Source organism: Macrobrachium nipponense, chromosome 47 (assembly GCF_015104395.2).
Source record: "Macrobrachium nipponense isolate FS-2020 chromosome 47, ASM1510439v2, whole genome shotgun sequence".
NCBI classification, from domain to species: Eukaryota; Metazoa; Arthropoda; class Malacostraca; order Decapoda; family Palaemonidae; genus Macrobrachium; species Macrobrachium nipponense.
The window spans coordinates 29,673,362-29,691,427 of NC_087222.1; the positions used below are offsets into that span (position 1 = coordinate 29,673,362).

General features: G+C 49.5%; 1 protein-coding gene across 4 annotated transcripts in view; it reads left to right on the forward strand.

Moving 5' to 3' along the window:
* LOC135204826 (mediator of RNA polymerase II transcription subunit 22-like) overlaps positions 1 to 18,066 on the forward strand; it is a 127,528-nt gene that overhangs the window by 85,736 nt on the left and 23,726 nt on the right. For all 4 annotated transcript variants that reach the window (XM_064235021.1, XM_064235020.1, XM_064235022.1 and 1 more), the window contains exon 3: positions 10,503 to 10,603. In XM_064235021.1, coding sequence (XP_064091091.1) covers positions 10,503 to 10,603 — 101 coding nt within the window. The remainder of the gene's footprint in view (positions 1 to 10,502; positions 10,604 to 18,066) is intronic.

Sequence of the window (18,066 nt, forward strand, 5' to 3'; positions counted from 1 at the left end):
CATAAGTTAATCTGGGTGCAGGTTTTAGAAAGACCTTGGCAACCCCTTTTTTATTGCACGTTTCGGCTAGTCCCTTGAACCATGCAGCTCTCTCTTTCTCCTCTTTCATTGTTATTAACAGGATGTTATATTATCCTACTCCTATGTAAACATATAACAAGGGAGACCTTGTAATGTTTTGGTACGGAAAAGACTCGTAAGAGCTCTCAGTATTGGGTGAGAGGCTTTTTCAAGTATTTGAACTGTACATTACGGCCTGATGTCCTAGGATAGGAATCTTGAATGATTCTCCTCGATCCTGGATCATTTATTAGGAGAATAGGATAATAATAATTTGTTGTTTTGCTGAATAACGATGATAGAATTTTCCGTTCTCTTGTTGCCCAGGCACAAGGACGGAAGAAGAATATAAGAGAGAGGTAGCAATCTACGCCATCTTTATTTTATAGAAAGGGGAATAAAATTTAGTCTTTTTTTCCCCTAAAAATATAAAACTCTTTACAGAATGTAAGACAAAGGGCGTCTGAAGAAGAGGATAATACGTTATGCCTCATTTTAGACTTAGAGAGGTTGGATTCACAGAGGTCACGTTCTTCTCACAGCAAGTTTTTGAAGTCTTTTCCAAGACAGTCTGAATATTCTTTCAGCATCTATTTTTTAAATGGACCTTAACAACCTCTCCACTCTGAGTCTGTCTGCGTGCAGACTGACCAGAAGTGGACATGAATGAGAGGATGTTTCAAGGTAAATGACAGTAGTCATGAATAAGATATATGATTACTGCAGGATCGTGCTAGAGGAATGAGGAAACTGTTCCTCTTCCGATACCCCCTCTGTGAACCACATAGCGGTTTTTTCTTCCCTTTCAGAGGGAAGAATCACCTTTGTATATTTCTGCTATCAAAGAACGCAGTAAAAGGCTATATACTCTGTCTCTATAAAGGAATTGGAGATAGCAGAGCATTAAGATCTTCGGGATCTTATACAATACCTCTATACGACAAGACTAGATCTTATAATTACAATGGGATCCCTATTTGGGCCTCAGATTCGTGTTTCTGACAAGATGGAACTGCTCCTCATCAATGTTCTCTTGGTACTAAAGGACCAAAATGACGAGTGAAATTTTGGGCTTGGAATCTGGAATCAAATTCTAGAAAGACTAGGCAATGGGTTCCTGCCAGCATGGTATGTTTGGCAAAAGAACTAAAACCTTTTATTCCTGGATCAACGCTTTCAGATAAAGGATTCGTTGTCCAGGCAATGTATTTACATTCTCATCTACAAAAGGAGATAAGGTTTAAACGTTTGCTGACAGAGTCTTTGGATACGATGAGGGCTTAAAAAAACCACTTCCCAGAAGGTTCGAAGAGATATTTAAAGAGCTAGAAATCAGGAATCCTCCCAATTTCAGCTCAGAATCTTCCTTAGACTTCCAGGCTCTTTCCTGCCTTCGTGCAAGGATAGGGAAGATTTTGCAACAAGAGAACTCTTCAACATGTAGGAAGAGTGCTCGTTAGCAACGGAAGTATCAAGTATGATCCTCCTCGGAGGAAGGACTGGTCTCTCAGACTATTAGATTTCCTATCGTCTACTGGATGTAGCTGACTAAAATTACCTCCCCTTGTTACGGAGGCCATAAGCTCAACGTGAAAGAATTTCTTCCACCCTTTTCCATTCTCCTGATAAAAGTGGGGGGGATTAGTGGGGAAAATTTAAAAAAAAAAAAAAAGCTATTGTGGATGTTTTTCCAACTTTCGGACAATTGTAGCTCCCAATCAGGCGCCAAATGCCAAAACAGGCGTAAAGATGCCAGAGCAAGACAGTCCAAATAAGAACTGTCATTGTCTTGATGAGGAGAAGGAGTAGGCCTCCAATCTGGCGCAGATGCGCTAGAGGCGAATAAATCAGGCAAATAAAGTGTCCGAGGTGGACATTGCCAGTTTTCATCGAGACTCCTTAACATGCTCGAATCTCCAGCAAGTGGGGAGAAGTCAGCCAGGCGCGAGGAGCCAGCCAGACGCGAGGCGCCAGGCAAGCGAAGCGCCAGCAAGCGAAGCGCCAGGCAAGCGAAGCGCCAGCCAGGCGCGAGGCGACAGCCAGCGCCAGCCAGGCGCGAGACGCCAGCAGGGCGAGGCGCCAGGCAGGCGTGAAAGCGCCAGCCAAGGCGCAAGCAGGCTCTGGGCTTCATCCATAAGAGTTCTATTTCAAAGAAAGCCCACCTGGTCTTCTTTGGAACAGTGGAATCTCTAAAGCACTTCTTGAGTAACTCGATGATTCCTTCAAACAGCTAAGAATTAAAAGCGCTTGAAGTGCGGGCTTTTAAACAATTCTTGTTCTTTCCATAACAATATGTCGTGAGAGGACATATTAGCTGTAATAACGGGAGATGCAACTCTGTGTTGACTCCTCGTTGCACGAAGGAGATCAAGTGGGCCTATGAAGATCCTTCTCTCTTTGTTATATGTGTCACGGATGCGTTGCTGGGATAGGGAGACGACACTGATCCTTAACTAGTGAATTATTTTTTTTAAATTTTTTTTGTTTTTTTTAAAACATAAGTGTATTATTTTCTGGTTTATTTGAAATGAGTTTGGGGATAGCTCTTTTCAAATTAAGCACAAACCCTCGTGTTAGGATCAGGTGATCGGGATCGGTGTTGTGCTCCTTAAATTATGCAATAGGCATTGGTGTATTGTCATGTAAGTGGATAAGACCCCATTGACAAATGACCACTAGATTCTGTCAAGTAAGTGGATAAGACCCCATTGACAGATCTACAAGAACTCTTAGCCATAGGTCACATCCTCGCTGAGGCTCTTGAGACGAAGCAGACTACTAGCAAATAGCTAGGAGTCGACCCTTCGTCTAAACACATAGGAACCAAGGTTTTATTTATTTATTACCTACAACGTATGTTGTTTACCTGTATATTCAGTAATAGCTGTCTTTTACCCTCCACCAATGGTGTGAATCAGCTATGTATATATCTGACGGGTAAGTTGAATGTATAAAAATGATATTGTTATGATACAATAAAGTTTTATACATACTTACCTGGCAGATATATACAATTAAATGGCCCACCCAGCCTCCCCTCAGGAGACAGCTGGAAGAAAAAATATGAATTAGAAAACGGGTATGGTTCCTATTCCCGCCACCCAGCGGCGGGGGGGTAGATCACCTGACCTACCTGCTGCGTGTGCCGCGAAATTCGAATTTCTGTCGGGGACGACGGAGTAATAGCTATGTATATATCTGCCAGGTAAGTATGTATAAAACTTTATTGTATCATAACAATATCATTTTTGTGTATTCCTCCGCCAGTGGCGTCTCATTCCCCCTCGCACCGAGGGGAAGCCGTGACGTCACCACCACTTAAGAGATCACTCCCAGTCGTCTCCTCTGATCCACCTTTCTCAGCCATGATGTCATCACTGCCGCCCAGTTCGCTACATCTCCCTTCCTTGTCATCGGAGCCTTCTCTGGCGCATCATCTGAGGTCATATGCCAGGCAGTGCTTCAGAGGTTGGACTGTATTGGATGTGAAGTTGGCTGCCTTATCGGTTGGGAGGACTGGTAGGAAATGTGTTGCTTCGTCCCCGCCTCCTGAGAAGAGTGCGCATAAGTAACCAGTGCTGTCCTCCTCTCCCTCTTCCCCCTCTATGCCCCGTCAGCGTATCAAGCGTTGGAAGGCTAAGGACTTTGCCCTTCCTTTGCCTTCAAGGGAGGAACAACGCGGACGTGTTCCCAAGAATGCTGTTGTTTCGGGCAGTGTTAGTGGTGTGCGATCTGCAGGAGATGCTTCGTCCTCTGCCTCGAACCTTGGGCGTGTTACCCCCCTGTCCATGCACATCGCAAGTGTGTTGCAACCTCCCCTGCCTGTGCATGTGATGTTAGTGCTCCTTCTTCTCCAAGGCCTATTCGTCGCCATAAGGATCTCAAGGCACCTGTCAATAGGTCGAAGGTAGTGAGCACGGAGTCGGTGCAGCTGGAGTGTTTGCCTGCCTCTCTCACTGGTGCTTCCAAGAGTTTGACTCCTTCGATCTGAGTGTTAGAGTCCCCCCCCCCCCATTTCACGTACGTACATCCGCCACACTTGTGACCATTCATGGACATGTGGAGTCATCTGTTGGGGTAAGTGATGTTCCTAGTGTTATAGTGGGTTCATCTCGGAAGCTGACGCATGGACCCAGGCCAGACTAGTTAATTAGGGTTTCGGGCTGTTTGGCTGCTAACCCTTCCATTAATTTTGGTGGGGAAGGTGCCTTAGAGGAGCCTACACATCCTTCTCGTTCTCGGTCTCCATTGCCGGAGCAGGATTGGGAGACGCGCAAGAGTTTCTGTCTTCCTTTTCAGAAGTTATTGATCTCATTCGTGGTTTTAACAATTTGGAAAGTAGGACTCAGGCTTGGTCGTCTTACACTCCTTCTTGCTTGGAAGCCTTGGTGGGAGCTACTCAGGACCCCAAATCATCTCTTCAGCTTCCTTTGTTGGGGCATGTTCAGTCGGTGTCACAGAAGGTTAACACCTCTGTTTTGGACCGGGACGGTTCGCTTCGCTCTAGGGGCTCTACCAAACTTCTACCCCCGCCTCTCACGAGACATAGGAAGTACTATGCTATGAGCTCTGCATTTTTGTTGTCACGCCATCTTAACACAGATGTCATTCGCCTGAAGCCGGGATTAACTTTGGAACAGGTGAGGTCGGTGGCTCCGTCCTTGTCTCCACAAGATGCCTCAGCATTGGAATCTACAGCGGCCTCCATGTTGCAGACGGTTTCTTGGCTGGACCTCTGGTCTGTGGTTATTGCCAAGATAGCTTCCAACAGGTCCCCGGAAGGGGTGGTGAGTGCCTCCTCGCTTGCCAGTCTGTTGCAGTCCGGGGGCAAGGCGTTTTCATATTTGACTCACCTTAGTGCTAATTTATGGGCTAATCTTCTGATTAGAAGGGACGCGGCTTTGTCTAGGATGGAGAGATTGCTTGACACCGAGTCCTTGCTGGCATTGAGGAACGGAGATCTGTTGGAGTCCCAATTTTTTTTCCTCGGACAGAGCTCGAGAATGCAATAGACCGGCGCCAGGTTGACACCAAAGACAGACTGGTGCACCAGGCTGTGTCCGAGTCGGAGTCTCATCCTCGGAGACGTCCGGCTCCTCCTCCTCCCCCCTGTTCAGCAGCAGTCAAGGAGATTGTTGCCTGGTAGGCCGTCGATGACCTTGAGTTTGGCAGGGCCTTCCCGTTCAACACAGCCTAAGTCAGAAGATCAATGCCCCTTTCGCTCTCGTTCCTTTAAGCCAAGAAGGGGCCCAAGGGGCAGAGGTAAAGGGTGCCGTCGGTAGGTTAGGCACCTCTCCCTCTCTTGCGCTGTGTGGGGGGGGGGGGGGGGGGGGGGGGGGGGGGGGGGGGGGGATGGTGGTTGGCCATTGGGCCAAGTGGCAGAGTTATGGAGTGGAGAAGTGGGTGGTAGATGTCCTTCGGGTGGGACACCTTCTGTCATTCGACTTCTCTCCTCCTCTGTTGGGCAAGCTGCAGCTCAGGAAGGCATATCCTTCAGATTCTCTGAAGTTGTAGGCTCTTTGGGAGGAAGTGCAGAAAATGCTGGACAAGGATGCGATAGAGGAAGTAGTGCGTCCGTCCCTGGGGTTTTACAGTCACACCTTGGTGCCCAAGGCGTCGGGAGGATGGAGGCCTGTGATCGACTTATCCACCTTGAATCACTTCATCAGGAAGACACGGTTCAAGATAGAGACCCCGCGCTCGGTGTTGGCAGCCGTGAGGGAAGGCGACTTCATGCTGTCGATAGACTTAAGGGACGCATACTTCCAAATTCCTGTTCATCCCATGTCCAGGAAGTTCCTTCGCTTCTCTCTTGCGGACAAGGTCTTCGAGTTCAAAGTCTTGTGCTTCGGGCTGACGACAGCCCCTCAAGTGTTCACAAGGGTCTTCTCTCTCGTGTCAAGTCGGGCCATGCTCAAGGGATCCGTTTGCTGAGGTACCTCGACGATTGGTTAGTCTTGGCAGTTTCCAGGGAGAAGCTGCTGCAGGACAGGGATCGTCTACTTCGGTTCTGTCTGGAACTGGGCATATTAGTCAACCAGGAAAAGTCGAACCTCGTACCTACTCAAAGGATTCTCTACCTGGTCATGGTTATCGATACGACAGTGGCAAAAGTTTTCCTGTCGGATCAGAGATCGGAGAAGTTGCGGGCAGTGGTGTTCTTCTGGGAGTGTTGGTCTTCCCTGGAGAAGCTGGTCCCTCATGGGCATCTTCATCTTCGGTCTCTGCAATGGTACTCTCCCCTGTTAATGGTTCCTCTGTCTCTGGAAGTGAGAGAAGACCTTCATTGGTGGTTGGATGACCAGAATCTGTCGAAGGGTGTCCCTCTGCATTCTCTTCCACCGGACTTCCTTCTGTTCTCGGACGCCTCCCTCGCAGGTTGGGGCGCTCATTTAGGCGGCCTCATCGCCTCAGGCGTTTGGAGTTTGGAGGACAAGCAGCAACATATCAACCTCCTGGAGTTGAAGGCGGCTTTCCTGGGTCTGAAGGAGTTTTGAGGGAAGGTAGAGGGTCATTCTGTCGTTCTCATGTCGGACAACACCACGGTGGTAGCCTATGTGAACAAACAGGGAGGCCTGGTTTCACGTCAACTTCACGCCTTGACCGTCGAGCTTCACCAGTGGGCGGTCAGCAATTCGGTAGAGCTCTCAGCCAGGTATATCCCAGGGAAATGGAACGTGGTTGCAGACAAACTCAGTCGCCGGGATCAGATCCTAGGCACAGAGTGGTCCCTTCATCAAGTGGTGGCAGACAAGCTTTTCCAGATTTGGGGGAGACCCATGCTGGACCTTTTTGTGACACACTTCAACAGGAAGCTGGAGGTGTTCTGTTCAGTGGTTCTAGATCCTTTAGCATTGGCATAGGATGCATTCCAACATCCCTGGGACAACCTGGAGGTGTATGCCTTCCCTCCGTTTTGTTTGATCCGTCAGGTTCTGAACAGGTTGATGAGTTCACAGGGTCTCAGGATGACTTTGGTAGCCCCTCTGGGGCCTCAGGGGGAATGGTTTCCAGATCTGCTGTCATTGTTGTCAGAGGTTCCAAGGGAGATTCCCCCTTGGCGACATCTCCTGTGTCAGCCCCATGTGGAAAGGTTCCACCAGTCAGTAGAATCCCTGTCTCTTCACAGTTGGAGGCTATCAAGTATCTCCTCCGAGCGAGAGCCTTTTCTCAGAGACCAACTGGGCACATGTCCAGCAGTCTTAGAAAGTCAACTGCTGCTGTTTACCAAGGCAAATGGACGATCTACTGTGATTGGTGTCGTAAACAGGGTTTTTCTCCACTCGCGACCTCTATTCAGCGAATAGCAGACTTTTTAACCTTCCTCAGAGACGAGAAACGTTTGTCCGTTTTCTGCCATTAGAGGCTACAGGGCGGCCCTGAGTTTGGTGTCACGCCTTAAGGGTATCGACATCTCCTCTTCCTGGGAACTTTCCCTGCTAGTAAGGGGTTTGAGCAGTCGAGTTCTCCTAGAGAGCTCAGGCCTCCGACGTGGGATGTTTCCTTGGTTCTTAAGAGCTTCACTAAGAGTCCGTATAAGCCCATGCGTTGCTCATCCGACAGGAACCTGACGCTCAAGACAGTTTTCCTTCTGGCTTTGGCATCTTCCAAGAGGGTAGGAGAGCTCTATGGTCTGAGCTATGAGGTGAAGCACACCAGGGGTTGGAGGTCGATGTCCTTCGAATTTGTCCCGGAATTTGTGGCCAAGACCCAAAATCCCTCTGTGCATGATGACAGGTTCACTTCATTTTCCATTCCATCACTGACTAACTTTGTGGGTGGTGATGCTCAAGAGCTTTTGTTGTGCCCTGTCCGGGCCCTGCGTTGCTATCTTAAAAGGACTCGGCACCTTAGACCAGGCTGGCGTAGACAGGCATACTTGACTCTTGATGATTCTACCACCATGTCTGTGCAGGCTGGAGTGCATAACGTTAGAGGTATTGGTCCCTCTCTGGCTTTCAAAAAGAACTTGGCTGTACATAGAGTGCTGAGTGCTGGCACTTGGTTACGCCAGTCCACGTTCACCTCCTCCTATCCGAAGGATGTTGCCCACAGGTCTGCGGACACGTTTTCCCTGGGTCCAGTGGTGGCTGCCCAATAGGTTGTGTAACTCATGGTTGCCCTTAACAGGGCACCTTTGTATCTTACCTAAGATGATTGTGTGGATGAGAGAATGAGTGAGTTGGCTGGTCTCCTTCTTTCTCTTGTACCTTTCCTTCTTCCTTCAGGCGGTTTAAGGAATAGACACGTCATTCGCTGGACTGGTCTGATACAGGTGAGTAAGGTAGTCATACTGATAGTGTGGTCGTGCAACATACAAATATCTTACCCACTATTTTGTAGTATATGCTTCACTTCTTGGCAAGGAGGGGTTGGGAGTAATACAAACCCTGGTGTCTTGGTTTGTTATTGGACAGTCAAAGTTTTTCTTTGGTTCCCTATACAGGCAGTCCCCGGGTTACGACGGTCTTGGCTTACAACGTTCCGAGGTTACGACTCTTTTCAATTATATTAATCAGAAATTATTTCCAGGGTTACCACGCATGTTCCAGGGATACGACGCATGCTCCAGAGTTACGACGCCTACAAACGCTGATCTGGCAGATGAAATATGACACCAAAAATGCAAAATAAATATTTAAAGGTTTTTTTGATGAAAAATGCAATAAGAATGCAGTTTACATAGTTTTGAATACACCCAAAGCATTAAAAGTAAGGTTTTCATAGGATTTTTGACGATGTTCCGGCTTATGACAATTTTCGGCTTACGGGACCCCTGTCGTAACCCGGGGACTGCCTGTACAATGGTTATCCCATATATCATTGTACGTCACTCAGGGTCTGAGTCATTAGATATCAGTATATCTAGCTTCTCAATGGGCTTCAGTCCCTCTCCAAAAACCATTCCTTTTTAGAGCTGGGCTGGTGGGTAGGCCCCCAGCTGGTCTAGGATGTTTTATACCTCCCTCCAAGTATGAGTCGATCCTATTATTAAGACCGAAGGTTTGTTCGTGTATGAACAAATGACAAATTTTCCAAGACAATTTGTATTTTTCATAGCTATAAACCTGAGGTCTTAACATTATACTGCTTGCCTCTAGCCGCCCCTCTGTGTGTTACGACATCCTGAGTTGGGAAAGACTGATGCGCGATCATAGGTGAATGGTTTTCAACCATCCTTCACCCGATCTACGCATGTGTTGCCAGATATCACAAGATTCCTTGCTTTCATCTTTTTTTTTTTTTTAACCAGATTCAGCTAGGCATTAGAAATGATCCTATTGTTAAGACCTCAGGTTTGTAACAATGAAAAATACAAATTGTCTACGAAAATTTGTCATTTTTAGGCGAGAACTGCTCCCAGGTCTTCACCTGTGTTTCACGCAAAACCACTTGGTGTTTTCATGGTCCACAGACTGTATGCACACAAGTCTTTAAGATATGATTACCTCTTTTCTTCCCTTGAACAGAGGGGGCTGGCAATGGTATTACCAAACTTGTGTAATGCTTAACAGGGGTTGCTGGTGGTTCTCTGAAGATTTTCTTGCTTGAGTAAATATCTAGACAATCTTGTTCAAGTGTACAGCCCTAATGCTGTGGCATCATTATGTCAGACCAGGTGAGAGGTTACAGATATCATCACTCCCCCTAACTCACATACGTGACTGAAATCGTGACAATTTTGGATGTGTCTGAATTTCCAGTCAGGTGCATAAAAGGCAGTGGTTTGTATTTCAAGAGGAACAAGTAATAAATTTTCAAAGTAATTTGTATTTTTCTTTGATATACAAACCAGAGACATTTATTATTATATTTTCCACTTCAGCCAACTTAGTCCTTGATGCTGAAGGGAGATGTGCTTGGTAACAGTAGGTGAGCGATGGTGTTTCCCCACTTATTCATCTTTACAACCACTTAACTTTCTTGTTCTGGAGTTTCAATGACTAATTAGCCCATGCTGAGGAATACTCTTACATTAAAACCTCTGGTTTGTATACCTATGAAAAACACAAATTACTTTTTTTATGTATTTTTTTATGTATTTTTGGACCCTGAAAATTCTGACCCATAATTCTGGGTATGAGTAGACAACCCTCCTAATTATTATTTCTATGAATCTTACTTTTCATTCATATAGCTGTAAGATTTACTCAGCTGTTGACAAAATGAGACCAAAAATAAAAGGGAAAATATTTATGAAATAAATGCCAATCATCCTGTAGTTCATTAGCTTTTTTTTAAATCAGGCTTTTATCTTTTTGAAATGTAATATCGATATGCAGTAGGTACCTTATAGTTAAGATTTTGAAGACATGAAAAAACACACTTCATCAATTGTAGTTTGTCATCTACATAATGGTGAGTTTCTATACATTCAGCTCTGCCTGACACAGCTATCGTAGTAGCCTTTGAATACATTCACAGACGCCTTTCTGTTTCAGAAATAGTGAAGCTTGGGTTGGTTGAAGATGAGAACCAAGTTACAAGGATGACACAAGTGGAAGAGATTAACTTCCAGATGCAAGTGAGATCTGCAAATATTGTAAGTGATAAACAATTCTCCCAACTTGATATTTATCATTATTTTTTGCTCGGCTACCATTTGAGACGTCATGCATTTTTAAATATGCAGTAAATCTCTTTAATTGTAAGCTAAGTGGAAGGTACTGGCTAGCTTAGAAAAGGAACTACTAAGTATAATTGGTGCTAGTTTTTAAGAAATGTAGAAATTCTTCAAGTGCTGGCTATTATACTTTTCGGAGAGATAGACCCCAAAGTTTCTGCAGAGCTGAGGTGCCACTATACATTTTTTATATATTACCTTTGATTCCAAAATGGTAGGCATTGGAGTAGAATGTTATGGAGAATATATTTGGGAATAACTTTACATTTTTGTACATGAACTTCCCTGACAGATATATACTTAGCTATAGTCTCCGACGTTCCCGACAGAATTTCAAATCTCGCGGCACACGCGACAGGTAGGTCAGGTGGTCTACCTTACTCGCCGCTGGGTTGCGGATGTACGAACCACTCCCGTTTGCTTGTCAGATTTTTCTCTGTCGCGGGAACGATAACAACTGTTGTCGGTTTCCTTCTCGATAGTTTTTTTTTTCGATTCTCGCTGCCTGGAGTTAATTTGGACTTCTTTTGGTGACGTATTCGCTTTGTTTGGCTTGGCTATACGCTGATTGTGGACCGGTTTGATTTTGATTTTGATTTTCTTTAAAAACCGATGTCTGACCTAGATTAAAACTTCGGTTTTGTTTAGGGTTTGCGTGAATGAAGGATGTAAGGTGAGGTTGCCGAAAGCTTCGGTAGACCCTCACACGGTTTGCATGAAATGAAGGGGGAATGAATGTTCTTTTGCTAACCCTTGTAGTGAATGTAAGGGATTGAATGAAGAAGAATATAAGGCTCTCTCTTCTTATGTTAGGAAGTTGGAACGTGATAGAGTGCGTAAGGCTTCCTCTAGAAGTTCTAGTAGATCTAGAATGAGTGAGTTGGATGTGGATCCTATGACTAATGTAGAAGTAGAACCTTCTCCCCAAGTTGCAGCCCCTGCTCCCCGCACCGAAGCCGAAGATTCGCCTTCGGAGGCGGCAGCTCTGAGAGCCACGATTCTTCTATGGATCAGAAGATTCTTTAGTTGGAAAGGTAAGGGGAGAGTGTTAGTGATCAGTGCAGTGTCCCCAGTGTTGTGGAGGGTGCGTCTGACGGCTCCTTAGTGCCTCTTAGGCCTAGACCTCTTCCAGACTCCCAGTTTCCAGTGGAGTGGAGGGGGAAAGTCGAAAGCCGCAAGAGGCTAGGAGAACCCCCACCGGTCAGGCGTCCCCTCGGCAGATCCTGAAGTACGCTCCCAGGCTGCCTCGGATCACTACAAGAAGGAGCTCCTATGCCAATGCTTTTCCTCTTCGTCTTCTCCCTCTCCGAAGAGAGGTTGGAACTCCCCGGATGCGTCGCGCCCGTTGAAGAGGGCTTGGAAGGCTCCCTGCAGTCCTTTGGCTTCTAGTCCGGAGGTTTTCCCGAAAGAATCGTCGGTGGAGGCGAAGAAACCCTAGAAATCCTGTGATCGTTCTTCTTCTCGCGCTCCTCGCTCTGCGCCTGCGTCCAAGGAAGAACAACAAGATTCTCCTACGAGAGTACTCGCGGGACTTCAAGCTCAGATCACGGCGCTAGCAGATTCTCTAGCAGTTAGATCACGTAGGAAGAAGGACGTTTCTCTTCCGATCAAGAGATCTAGGCGCCGCCTTCTTCAGAGGATCGTTCTCCTCTTTTAGGCGTTCTCCTTCATATGGGGAGGTTTCGTATGAAGGTAGGGGCTCACGTGACCGCCCTCGCTCTCCTGGCTCTCTTTCGACTTCAAGGCGCCAAACATCGGTAGGACGCTCTATGGAGAAAGAAGTTTTTTCTCCAGATTGGATTCCCGCTTCTGGTAAGCGCACTGCACCTGCTCATCACGCTATTTCTTCAACTCCCTCGCGTGGCACTTCTCCTCAGCAGCCTCAAGATCCTAGAAGGCGCCCTTATACAAGTAGGCGTTCTTCTTCCAGATGTCGCTCTCCTCGAGTGTCGGATCGTGACTTCTCTCCTTACAGGCGTCAAGAGTCTTGGTAGAGTCGTGTGCATGATAGACGGCCTGCTGTTAGCCGCTCCCCGCAGGTAGGCGCCAAGAGCCTACTGCACATCGATCTCCTAGTAGGCGATCGTCTCTTTTTAAGGCGTCATACTCCTGATTATTCTCCTCGGGGCAGACAACAAGAGTCTTTCAAGCGCCCTTCTCCGTGTAGGCACTCTCCGCTTCTAGGCGCACTAATCCTGACGTTCGTCTCTGGTAGGCACCAGGAATCTCGGAAGCGCCCTTCGCCAGGTAGGCGCTCGTTAGCTTTGAAGCGCCCTTCTCCTGAATGTTACCCTCTTGTTAGAAGTCAAGAGTCTCGCAAGTAGCCTTCTCCTAGTAGGCGCATTTCGCCTGCCAGTCGAACTTCCGTTGATCGTACTCAACTGGACAGGTATGGAGAGCCGTTCAAGCGCTTGGCTCCCGATAGGCGCTCTTCTCCTGGCAGCGCTCGCCTCAGGATAGACGCAAAGAGTCTAGCAGGCGCTCGCCTCGTTAAGCGCCCTGTGGATGTTTCCAAGGATTCTCGGAGTAGGAGCCCTACCTCTCCTTCTGCTGAGGTTCCGTCTACCTCGAAGAGGGAGTCTCATCGTAGACAACCCAGATCTTCTCATCGTCTCCAGTGGATGTGAACTCTTCTAAGAGAGGGCATTCTCCAACCTCTCGCTCAACTCCTACTAGGATCCCTTCGGTCACCTAAGGATCTTCCCCGCTCCCCCGGCCAGGACGTCCTAGAAGGTTCGATGAGGAACCGAACACTTCTGCTGCTGTGTCTTCTTACAAGAAGCTTACAGAGCTACTTTTGCAAGTTTTTGGGGATTCCCTTACTCCTACGGCTCCTCCTTCTCCTCACTCACTTTTTTCAACGGCGAAGACAGCGAAGAGTTCTTCTTGTGTGAGGATGAAGCCAACTCTTTCAATGAAGAAGGCACTGAGGTTTCGGTTCCTGGATGGCTTCCAAGAAGAAGCGGGGAAAACGATGTTCGCTTTTCCTCCTCGAAGTTATCAGGACGCGCTGGTTTCTGGTACGAAACAGGAGAGTCCTTAGGATTGGGGTCTACCGTCTTCGGCTGATTCGGATTTTTCGGCGCTGGTAGATTCGACAAGGAGAGCTGCCCTTAACTCTGCTAAGACGACTTGGGCAATGAATGAACTGGATCACATGCTAAAAGGCATGTTGTTCCGATACGTAATACAAACCATCGGTCCTTTAACAATAGGAAGTAGCTAGCGGCAGCTGGAACGGTCGTAACTGCTTGTCCGACAGTCGCGCGGGGAGGTAAACAAATCACTTTTGCTTTCGGCCGCGGGTGTGAAGGACGTGTTCGTCATCGCTCTCTGCCCGCTTCATCGTCGTATGCTTTGTTTTATATGTGTTTCTACTAATGGTTGTTTGACTTGAAAATGAAACTGTAAGTACAAACTGTTTTCATTTTCATTACTTAATTATGAACCAACATGGAGCTATCGCCGTAGATGCTGCGATTTCCTCTCTTTTCATGAATTGAACCCTTGAATTATGTCTCGGTGCCGAGGGCGGGTGCGCTCGCGCCGAGTCATGTATTTTGGGCGAAAGTGTGTAATTGAAAAATGTAAGTACTCTTTTCATTATATTTTGCCTGTGCGTTCGTTGCCGAGAGCGTGATTGCGCTCGGCACGAGCCTTTTATTTTGTATGATAGAATGCAATGAAAGTGGATTCGCAATTGCAGTATTCTTTTCATTTTCATTTATTTATTTGCTTAAATTTTTAATTTGGATCAATTTTCGCTCTTACCCGGGAATTGATCCTTACGATTTTTCTGTGAAAGTGAAATCGCAAGTGCAGTATTCTGTTTCATTTTCATATATTTTATTTTATGATACATCATATTATTATGGATCAAGTTTCCGCTCTTTACCCGGGAATTGATCTTTTCCCCTTTAAGTTCTATGAAGTGAATCGCAAGGGCAGTATTCTGTTTCATTTTCATATTACTTTTCACTGCTGTGCGGGGGTAGGGGAAGCGAAGGTCTGCCAGGAAGTCATCGGAAAGCTCTCCCGCGACTCCCTTGGTATCCGATTCTTCGTCTTCTTTCCTGCCCCCCGCTCAGCTTCCTCTTTGTATTTTGTATTTGGGGTCTTCCTTGCGTTCGGGGTGGGGCATGTCTTCCCCCCGTGCGTGAGGGAACCCCTCTTACTAATCTATCTGTGCTACCGCAGGTGCTACATCCGTGGGAGACGACCTTGGACAGGTATGGACCACCGTGGCGGCAGGGCGCCACGGCTGCTTATGCTGCTCCCCCCCGCCTGGTCTACACTCCCCATGCTGTGTCGGTGACGCCGTCTGCTGCTACTAGGGCCGCCGCCGTACAGAGGGGGGGTTGCCGCCGCCGCGTGTTTTCTTCGTGTTGCCTGCCCCAGACTTCCGCTGTTCCAGCAGCTCGCCCCTGGACCGGCCGCCAGTACCCAGGTTCCCGCTGGCTGCCGATGATTCTACGAGGCGATCGCTGGGCCTGCCGTACCTGCCGCTGATGTGATTCCCGCTGCTGGCTTGGCTGTCCCTTCTGGGTCTACCGCTTGCCGCTGTTCCTGCCGCTCCTAGCTGGTTTGCTGTTCCTGTCGCTCCTGGTTCCTGAGCCTGTCCATGCTTGGTCCTGCCCACGGTGTGTCTTCCCAGTCCCAGGTCCTTCCGGACAGGTGCAGTCGGGCCGTGTTGCTTCGGCAATAGCCCCGGCTCCGGCCTGGATGGAGGACCTGACGACTGTCCTGCGTGAGCTGACGAAGAAGAGGAAGGTGTCATCTTCGTCTTCATCGTCTGCTGCTGCCTCTTCCCCTTCGACTTCTAAGGCCCATAAGCCGAAGAAGAAGAAGGCTGCCTCCCCCCTAAGAAGTCTCCTTCGGGAACTTCTAAGGGCCCGTCCCACCCCGGTGGGACGGGGGGTCCTTCTGCTGGTCCTCCTGCTCCTTCGGGAGCGGGGCCCGTCTCCCCTTCCGTAAGGAAGAGATAGACGGGGACCAGAGGAGTATCGGTTAGCTCTGTCTTTCCTTCCCGCCTGGTGCTAGCGGCGATGCCGCTACGCCAGGTTCCGGCTCGGTCTCATCGTTCGCGGGAGATCCGATCAGTGTACGCCTCTCCCTCGGGAGGACCGTGCAGCCAAAGTTTCGGCGCCAGAGTTCGCTCGGCGCCAAGACCGCGGCACGGAGCAGAAGGCTGGTGAGAGCCGCTCAGGTGACTCTCGCCAGGCCAGCGGCCGCTCTCGCAGCGACCAGCTGGTAACCCGGGTTTCCCCCCTAAGAAGACTCCTTCGGGAACTTCTAAGGGCTCGTTCCATGCCGTGGGACGGGGGGGTTCTTCTGCCGGTCCTCCTGCTCTTTCGGGAACAGGGTCCGTCTCTTCTTAAGGAAGAAGAAGCGGGGACCAGAGGCGTACCGACTACCGCCGCTGGACTCCTCGCCTGGTGTTTGCGGCGCTGCCGCTACGCCAGGTTCCGGCTCGGTCTCTCGTTCGCGAGAAATTCCGAGTATACGATCTCCCGCGGGAGAGCGTATAGCCAAAATTTTGGCGCCAGGACCGCGGCACGGAGCAGAAGCTGGTGAAAGCCGCTCATGTGACTCGCTAGGCCAGCGGCCGCTCTTGCAGCGATTAGCTGGTAACCCTGGTAGACGTGACGGTCCTCTGACCAGCCACGGGCTGAGGCTGGAGTAGGTCCCCCCGACCATCGGTACCAGCCTTGGGCTGGTACCAGCGGTTTGATGCGCCTTGAGGACGCTCACCGGCTCTCACCGCGGAAACGAGCTCTGCAAGTCACCTGACCGCCGCTCCCACAGGGACCGCGCGGATAGGGCGACCAGCAGCAGCTCGTCTGACGCACGGGACCGGGGTCGACGTGCTCAGTCAAGCCGCTCGCCACAGGTGAGCAGCACGACCAGGCCTGCAGATCGATCCCCACCGAGGGTTGGTGATCGGCTGCAGCCCCCCACGTACGCTGGTCCTGCCAGCGAGCGGGGGGGGAGCGTCAGGTCTGTCTCTCCAATACCTTAAACTTCCTCGGGGTACGCCGGGAAGAGCGAGGTAGCTAGGAGTGATCGTGAGAGGTGCGCCGCTCACGATCCCGTCACGACGCCGCACGTGCCAGGTATGGTCTTAGGACCAGCCAGGACGTACGCGCAAGTGATTGGAGGCGACCGTCAGGGGGGGGGGGGGGGGGGGGGGGGTGGGGGGGGGGGGGGGGGGGGGGGGGGGGGGGGGGGGGGAGTGGGTACGTTAGGTCTGTCTCTCCGATACCTTCAACTTCCTCGGCATACGCCAGGAAAGCGAGGTATATAGGAGTGATCGTGAGAGATGCGCCGCTCACGATCCCGTCACGACGCCGCACGTGCCAGGTATGGTCTTAGGACCAGCCAGGACGTACGCGCAAGTGATTGGAGGCAACCGTCAGGGATCTGTTGCTGGTCCTTCTTCTGAAGGAGGAGGGTCTTGGGAGCTGCTCTTGTTGGAGGGACTGGACGGTCCTACTCCTCAAGACGCTGTAATGCCGAGATTCAGAGTAACTTTGCCCAGGTTATTGCACTGATTCGTCAGCACAACAACCTGGGGAGAGGATCGCCGCTCCACGGCTCAAGTCGTTCTCGAGCCCGAGTAGGGAACCAGACTGACGGTGGGCTTGCCGCGATAAGAGCTTCTCGACTCAGTTCTGAACCAAGAGAGCCTCTCGTCTCCGGACGAGAAGGCTCGCTCAGGTCTAGCCGGTCGGGCAAGCTACTTCCCCTCCTCTGCCGCGACAGCGGCGTTTTTTCGGAGTATTGCAGCTCTTCTCCCCCCCCCCCTTCCGTCCTCCTGAGAGGTTTCGATCTCGACGAGGACTGGAATGAGTCAGAGGACGGTTTCGGCTCTCCTGTCAGGTGTCGATCAGCCCCACCCAGACGAAGTTCACAGTGGTGGCAGATGCTTACCTACAGCACGAGTTTGTGACCCTCCTCGGGGGGAGGGGGGTGGGAGCGGCGATGGCTGCTCCTACTCTTCTCCAACTGCTAGTTCCATTGGGAAGGCGAGCAAGTATCCATTACTATCCAATTCCTCCCCCATTCCCTCTCTCCTTACGGCTACGAGGGAAAGGGGAGGGATCCTACAGAGATTTCTCTGTAGGATCCCACGTTGGGGACTGCGCTACCGGGGGACCTTCGGGTCCTACCTGACGCAAGTCCCGGTCGTTGAGGAGGGATCCTGCCCCATTCTTGATTTCTACGGGATCGAGGAGGACCACCAGCCGATATTGTTTGACGAATTCGGTGGGGGTTTCGTGCAGAGTGCTTAGAATTCTACGGAATTCCTAGCGCATTCAGAGTGTTCGAGTTTTTTACGATCTCCAAACACTTGGGCGAGACCACGGTCCAAAGTGAGCGAG